The 8,325-nt window shown below is 41.3% G+C and overlaps 1 protein-coding gene across 1 annotated transcript in view; it reads right to left on the bottom strand.

The window, feature by feature from the left end:
• Positions 1–3,555: 3,555 nt before the first annotated feature.
• Positions 3,556–8,325, bottom strand: part of LOC108804375 (NUAK family SNF1-like kinase 1) — a 42,717-nt gene continuing 37,947 nt past the window's right edge. The window contains exons 5-7 of the mRNA XM_018576085.1: positions 8,096–8,215; positions 7,376–7,508; positions 3,556–4,591 (exon numbers count right to left, since the gene is read on the bottom strand). Of these exons, the coding sequence (XP_018431587.1) occupies positions 3,633–4,591; positions 7,376–7,508; positions 8,096–8,215 (1,212 nt within the window). The 3' untranslated portion in view covers positions 3,556–3,632. The remainder of the gene's footprint in view (positions 4,592–7,375; positions 7,509–8,095; positions 8,216–8,325) is intronic.

Consider the following 8,325-nt stretch of genomic DNA (forward strand, 5'->3'; position numbering starts at 1 on the left):
TTCTACAGGGCTCAATCTCTCTGCAGCAGGTTGCCCTAGATTACATCCAAGCTGTCCCTTGAAATGTTGCAAGTCTTGCTTTGCCATCATTTGCAGCTGTTTCCTCTTTTGTGCTTCATGAAAGCCGGTTAACAAAATCTCACTTGACAACTGAGCCACGGAGAGGGTTTTGCGAGGCACAACTTGCGCTTGTTTTCCAGAACAATGCGCCCTAGAGAAATCTGCAGTCCCGTGAAATGAACCTTTGAAACATTTTCACAGCTATACCCGGTGCATGTAGAATAGAAAGTCAGTGTTATTTTGAACGTATCTCGATGAGAAATATATTTAAAACTCTCCTTATGGCAAATATGTATACACATTCCAGCAGCGCAGCCATAAAGCATACAGTATTCTGGACTTCTTTAGTCGCCTGTTATGTAGAAATGCTGCTCTGCCTGCAGGAGAGTTATTTGAAGAGCTCGCATTCCCTAACCAGGAAGGCTACAGCCATCGTTGTGAAACGAGACAAGTGTTTAGGAACATAAAACTGCTTTTCCCTTTCCTAAGAACTGATGATATAAGTAACGTGTAGTGATTCCAATTTTAGAAAAAGGCCATAAATGTCTTTCTTTTTGTTATATAAACACTGAAATAAGCCTTCTATTATTAAAAGTAGATGTAAACCCTAACCGAATGACATTTCATTTGCTTAAAAGCACGCTGTATCATAAACAGTTGCCATGGTTTCCTTTTATTAAATACTTGTTATCCCCATTTTTCCTCCTTTGTAGCATCGAAGTGCAGATTTTCTTGTGCGGCCCCTTTGCGGCCACTTCCTGCCTACATGTACTCCAGCGATGGCTGCATGGTGGCATTTCTCATCATAGGGACAACAGGGGACCATGTTTAATCTGCCACTTGTTGTCTATCAGTAGCTCTTGTGACAGAGTGACAATGCAGGAGCGCAACTGGGAGAAAGGGGGAGAGTATTGTCACCCTATAACAAGTGTCTGAAAAAGGACCTTCATGACAGGGTCACCAGGTATTATTTTAATGAAAGCTGCAGATTGGAAAATATTATTAAAAGGAGAAATATTGGGAGAGTAAAATATACTCTTCCTAATACTTAGAGCTGGCATGTGACACTGCAGATGTCACACGTCAGCTCTATAGATCGAGAGCTGAAAGATCACAAACCACTGATCGCTCAAGCTCATGGTCTTCTCCCTAGCAGAGAGCAGTGACTGTCAGTCACCACTCCACGCATGGATTCCTCCCTGTTTTTCCCCCAGCGCTCATTGGAGGGACAGACAGGAGAAGGTGGGCACAGCTGGCTCTAGAGAGCTGTCAGTCAGGTAGTAGGGTGGATCCGCACAATATTGTTGGGATCTTTCCCGGCTGCGATGCGGCTCTGCACTGTCAGCATATAGCAAGCATTAGCCATCTAGATGTTGACTTTGGGTCACAGTAGGACATTAGTAAACCTACTCCTGTGACCCAAAAAAGAACTAAAGCCAAAAAAAGGTTTGGCTCTAGTTCTCTTTTAATGATTTTCGAAATGGCATTAGCATGTTAAAGCTTATACGACAGGGGTAGCCGAGCTTAAGCCCTCCAACTGTGAAGCAAATACAAATCCTATTAGGCATTGCAAGACTGGAGGCGGATGTACGATTGGTTTTGTAGTTTCACCACAGCTGGAGGGCTGGAGTTTGCTTATCCTCGTTATAAGAGATTAGGTTTACATCTACTTTAGCTTGGTGGAAAACCCCATTCATGATCTTGACTATAGAAGTGCAACTCAACCCTACCCACATTTCTACGGTAACTAGTTTAAAAATGCATCCCCAAGGCCACCCGGAGCTGACTTCTGAAACAAAGTAGGCAGAGCGGCATCACAACGAACAGGTTAAAGAATTGCAAGTGCTCCAGTGGCCTCTGAGCTGCTATTTATGGCAAAGGGAAGAGCTGTCAAGGGCCAAGGTGAGAAGACCCCAGTCATCTTTGACATGCAAGCGGTGGAGGAAAACAAAATAGAGATCACGTCAAAATATCAACATGGGTGGCATTGCATTTCTGTCATTGGGGTACCGGCCAAAGCTAAAAGCAGACATGTTTTCTTTTCACTTCCTCAGAAAGACTCATTGTTTTATATTTTTCAGAACAAAGTGGATCTTAATCCCCTTATTTATAATACCTTCCTTGGTGGAATGCACTGGCATTTCCAGATTTTGTTAAACCGTTTCCTCTGGCTTAAAAAAGAAACATACCAATTCATCTACAAAACTCTTTTAGAGTTTGTGTGGTGAGGCTGGAAGTGTAGTATGTGATGAATATGTGATGTGTATTATAATGTAAAGCAGGCCTGTCCCTCTATATTAAATGCTAGTGATCCGTATATCATTTGAATATTGCTGAAAGTCACTTTTCTCAGAAGGATTTCTAAGGAATTAAACAGAGTAGAACGTGACTTTAGAATGGCATCTGCCTTTGACCCCAGTAGATATAGCAATTGAAGCACCATACCAATGGTCCAGGTATAACTTTATTCCATTAGGGTCTGGAGTCATTGATGAAAGGGGTGTGTTTTGGAACCCTTGGCTTCTCTACTTGAATGCCCCCCGACCCTAATGGAATGAAGTTACAGAGTATTGTAGTGGTATAGGAAGGAAGATGATGTAAAGTGATTCACAGATTTATGCACCATTTGTATTTTAAGATGCTAAGACGGCTAGCCTTCCGTTGACATAGTATGCTGACCCCACAGGTATGATCAATGTTATCAGCAAATGTACGCAGAATGTAACACAGCCAACCTAAGACATTTTCATGGCCATTCGTTTCTCACATAGCAGCCTTAGTTTGGTGTCACACATATTTTTTATGGGGCACTTTTCAGTATGTCTGTGTCTCGTTTATCCGTGTCATGGTACATCTAGTAGTTGTTAGTCATATTCAGCTGGACTTCTTCTATAATGTAAAATACATTACTACTCATTCAAGTAGCTTCTTCAGCTCTCATGAGTGTCAGGAACATATCCCAGCTTTTACATCAACACAATAAATGCAAGTTTAACATCCCCACCCTGGCCATTTAACAATTCACACCTTCACCGATGTAACTCGAACAATTGACACCTGTCTTCGTGGAACCATTGGTGATTGGTTTAGGTAATGAGAACTGGAGGGTTTCACAAACTTTGACAACTCTCATCATATTCCTGGACAATCAACAAATGGCTTTGACACATTCCATGGTGATCATAGTTATCCATGTAGCTATATATACTGAGGTATGTTCCTGACACTCTTTAGAGCTGAGGAAGTTACCTGGATGGGGAATGGAATGTCTTCATTGTCCAGTTGGATGTAATTAACTACTACCTGGTAGACTTTTCAGTTCATTTAATTTGATGTAGTTTAGGCTGCAGGGTAAAATATCCCATTGAGCCTTTATCAGCTTACATGCCAGCAAAGACCCATTGCCAAAGAATGATGCTCATTAGGAACCAGAGATTGTAAAAGTCCACTGACACATTAAATTACATCTAATGACAAATATAACACAGTCTTTACTTTGATCACAAGTGGTTGAATCAGCCTAAATATGGCTGCTTTCTTCAGGTCACAATAACTTACTCTTCGAAAACCTATCATTTATGATTTCGATTGCAAAGTGTCTCCCTAAGCTTGCCCGATAAGGTGTCATCTTCCTCAGAACTGTAAAAACTGGTGTGTGGACTATAGGAGAAGAGTTGGGACTTTGTTTCAAAAGTCATATCGAGAATGTCAAAAGAATCGCTGGAGAGAAAGCTGTCATCGCTGATCACACTGGATGGCCGGCTGGGACTCTTTGGTGCATCTGCACTGGGGAAGATTAAGTCTTCCATGGAGTCTGAGAGCCGGAGGGACGAGCAGTCTGCTGGTAGATCCAAACTGGTTGAAAACCGTCCGTTCTTTTTAAGAATGCCTTTTTTCCTCCTGTATCTATCTGACCTTCCTTTTTCTTCTACTGATTTAAGGTAGGCCTTCTGGCATTCTGAGGTCGTTATCCTCTCCGGGGAAGATGAATATCCCGATTCCCTCTCGTATGTCTTTTTTAGTATTCCTTTCTTCGGCTTGTTGAAAGTGCATTCGACATCCGTTGATATGTGAGACTCGTAGGCAGACGTGGTTTTTGCTTCTTGGCTGAGCTCCATGCAATTCGGAGACACGTTTTCAGAGAAATTTGAGGAGTTTAATAACGAGCTGTCAAAACTGCTCCTTTTCTTCAAGATCCCTTTTGGTTTCTTCCTGAAAGCGTTAACTTCGAGTTCTTGTTGGGACTGATTGATGTCATTTTCTTTTTTGGACTTTCTTAGGCAGCCTTCATACTCTTCCTCTTCCCTGAGATGGACTCCGCTCTGTTCGGTTTCGGTCCCTTTGAAACCGGGTGTGTTCTGACATTCAATGTAGCGCGCTAGCAGGGGAGATTGACATTCCGGGACTAGATGACAGTCACATACCGCCGTGTCGTACCCCCAATTAACCCACCAGTGATTGGCAATGTCTTCAATGGTCGCTCTTCTGGCTGGATTCACTGTCAGCAACCAGTCAATCAGTCCGCAGGCTCCTGTAAAAAAAAAAAAAAAATACATTTTATTCCAAAATGTTACATGCCAAAAAAAGAATTTAAAAAAATCATCCTTAGGCTTTCTCTAACATAAGGAAGGCTAGAGATGTCAGATAGCAGGTGGATGAGCAGGTGTTATCCCACCACAAAGGAGGAGTGTGGTATCTTCCCTCCCTGCTCCACCGGCAAAAACATTTGTACACTTAAAGGGCAACTGAAGCCAAGACTTTTTTTTAGCCATGAATAGAGTGCAGAGGTATTAGAACACCTGTCAAGTTTTTATTGCTGTCTGTGTCCCTGTAAGGGTGATTCTCTCTATTTGTCCTGGTGCCATTATCACTGAAAGCTAAAGTGCTAAATCCCAAATTTTGGGATGTCACCACTACAAGAACAGATGGGAAATCTTTCTATGGTGACCACTAATTCTGGTGACCCACTGGGGATTTCCCTCACTTTGCAGTGATTTCCTCTTACATTCTGTTGTAAATGAAGACAGGAAGTGAAGATAAATCTCCCCGATGGGACACAGATGACAAAACAAAAGTCACAGCTCAGTCTGCTAAAGCTGGCTATACACGGTTACATTTAATTAATTCAAACTGTGGGCTGAACGAAAAAAATAAAACAGATTTCTCCATCAAAGCTAAACAGTGTGGATGGATGAATCTCCAGCTGTGTGCTTTGTATTCTGACAGAGGGGGGCCTGCTGCTGTCAGAAAACCCAAACAGTGATGGCAGCTGACTGGTTGTCATCACTGTTCACCCGTTTCCATCCGGCTCCTTCGATTTTGTGATCGTAGAATGCCAGACCTAAGGGTGGCGACAGGGCCGCCCACTGAAATAAATTCATACGGCCAGCTTTACTCCCGAAGTACATGTTGTTGTTTTATGGCGTATTTCTCACATCTCAGTCACCTAACTCCCACAGTATATGTTGTTTTTTATCCCATGCTTCTGTATAAAGCAGAAACTGAGATACAGACTTTGACGGCTCACTCCTTTTCATTCCTAGCCATGGGCAGCACAGTGCGTTAGTGGTTAGCCCTTCTGCCTTGCAGCACTGGGGGTCCCCAATTCAAATCCTGGTCAGGACACTATCTGCAAGGAGTTTGCATGTTCTCCCTGTGCATGCATGGGGAACTTTGGTTTCCTCCCACACTCCAAAGACATGCTGGAAGCTTAATTGGCTCCTGTCTAAGTTGGCCTTTGCTATGTGTGTGCAAAAGGGACCTTAGATCTGCCTTCAGGGCAGAGACTGATGTGAATGTGGGGTATGTAAAGAGCTGTTAAAATTGTTGGTGCTCTCTAAATACCTGTAATAAATAAATAAAAACCTGCAAAGGAGACAGTCTGATGATTGACAACTCTTATCTCACGGTCTCTGTACTTTCGCAACAGAAAATAAGGCTCCGCTGTCAGTTCTAATGCCCATCCTGTTTCCTGCGAGAGCATGTCCCCTCCATCTGCATCCATGTGACCACGCTTGTGTCTGGAAAGTGTAGGGACAGCGAGATAAGAGCTGTCAATCAAGAGGCCGTCTCCGTTGCAGGTCGTGGTCGGGAATGAAGAGAAGTGAGCCGTCAAAGTCTGTATCTCAGTTTCTACTTTATACAGAAGCAGGGATTAAAAAGCAACATATAGTGTGGGAGTTGGGTGACTGAGCTGTGAGAAATAATACAAGGTGAAGCTTCTTCTTTAACCCCTTCGTGACGGGAGACGTACACTGTACGTCCAGCCACAAAGGGACCAAATGACTTGTCACGTACACTGTACGTGACGAGTTATTTGCTGCTTTAGAGGGCTGTTAATCGCTGAGAATCAGCTTTTAACATTCATTAATGGATGCCCTTACTACAGAGGCATTCATTAATGAAAGGGTTAACCTTTTTCAGACACCCGATACCTTAATATCGGGTGTCTGAGAGTCAAAGCAAAGCGGACACAGATGCCGGCTTTTGCCGGCATTCTGACAGCTCGTATAGATCGAGAGATATCTCTCTCAAGCTATACTGGGTTTTTTTTTTTTCTTTCATGAATAGATACAAAATGTGTCTATTCCTACAATGTATCTATTCCTGGAAGAAGAATGTTTGTTTGCTGATCGTTGTTGCAACAATCAGAAAACATTTAGTAACAGCTGAATCCTGAACTGCTGCAGGATCAGTGTCACTAACTTATTATCGGCTGTTCTGAAGTTTGAAGCAGCCTGATAATAACCAAAAATTTATTAATTTATCATGCAGTAACAGTGAGATTAATTCACAAAATCTGCTTGATATAATTAAATAAATAAAATAACATTTTTAAGTTAAAAAAAAAAGTGAAAAGTGTAAAAAAATAAATAAATTGTGAAAAGTGTAAAAAAAATGTGTAAAAAATAAAATAAAATAAGGGACAAATAAATGAATGTATTTATTGCATTTTTTTAGCTGTGCTGGTTTTGTAAAAAAAATACTACAAATCAAAACTGGGAAAAAAGTGTTTTTTTTAAACGTTTTTTTCCTCTTTTTTTATATTTTATTTGTCCTAAGTGAGGCGTTAGAAGCACATATGTGATATAAATATGTAGCCCTATCTGTCCTCTAAAAAACAATATATAACATGTGTGGGTGCACTTTGTAAGAAAGTATATTACTGACGTGGAAGCATCACACAGCAAAAATGTCAAAAGTGTGTCAGTCATTTACGAACAGAAACTAAAAACAAGCTCAGTCATGAAGGGGTTAATAAAAACATAATTATACCTCACGGGCCTATTATCAGCAGTGAACTTTCACCACTTACCAGAGAGATGAGGAGGCTGCCTGTACTGGCCGCTGCCAATCTGATCTGCTAATAATTTATAATTGCTGTTATCGAATGGCATACTTCCATAGATCAGAGCATAGAGAAGTACTCCCAGAGCCCAACAATCAACCTGCAGAGGGAAGAACAGACAAATAACAAGCATGCTTAAGAGAAACAGACTTACATAAAGGGAAAAATCACATTGACATTTAAGATGTCAATCCAATCACTAATATAAGGGTGTAGCATGTTAATGTAATTTTCAATCTTTGTAAGGTACTTCCTGATCCCGAGTAACAACAACATACGGTTCCTGCCTCCGAATTGTGCTCCTGTGTTATCACCCTCTCAGAGAGACTACAAGTGGCCATTTTAACACACATTGCCCAAGCACGGTCCTTTGTTGTTACCATCAGAAAACGTGCCCTGAGAAATCCCATGCCGCCATTGCTGCAGTGCATGTAGACAGGAAGTGGCAGCAAAGAGACATAAACAGCATTCAAGTGGAGCAAAGGATGAAAAAAAGGTGGCAAGTATTTTACTGGAAAAAAGGCAATTATATTATAATACACCGTGCTATAGTAAACTACATGCCAGTGAGGGTTTACACCCACTTTCCCTATAACCTTTATGTGATCAGGAAAAGACAACTTGAAACAATTGGAAAGTTAACTTTCTGCAAATAGTAAATAGGACAACGAAGATCCAAGTTCTTACCTCTGGGCCGTGGTAGGGAAGACCCTTGACTATTTCCGGAGAGGCGTAGAGAGGGCTCCCACAGTATGTTTCCAAGACCTGTTTCTTATAATAGAGGTTTGATAGTCCAAAATCTGCAAGCTTGAAACAATGACAATACAATGTAATAATTTGATATTCTTTACATATTACAGAAAAGGTCTAATATAGAAAATATACTGTATTCCATACATTATATATATATATATATA

This window comes from Nanorana parkeri, unplaced genomic scaffold (genome assembly GCF_000935625.1).
Source record: "Nanorana parkeri isolate BGI_ZX_2015 unplaced genomic scaffold, ASM93562v1 scaffold56, whole genome shotgun sequence".
Taxonomy (NCBI): domain Eukaryota; kingdom Metazoa; phylum Chordata; class Amphibia; order Anura; family Dicroglossidae; genus Nanorana; species Nanorana parkeri.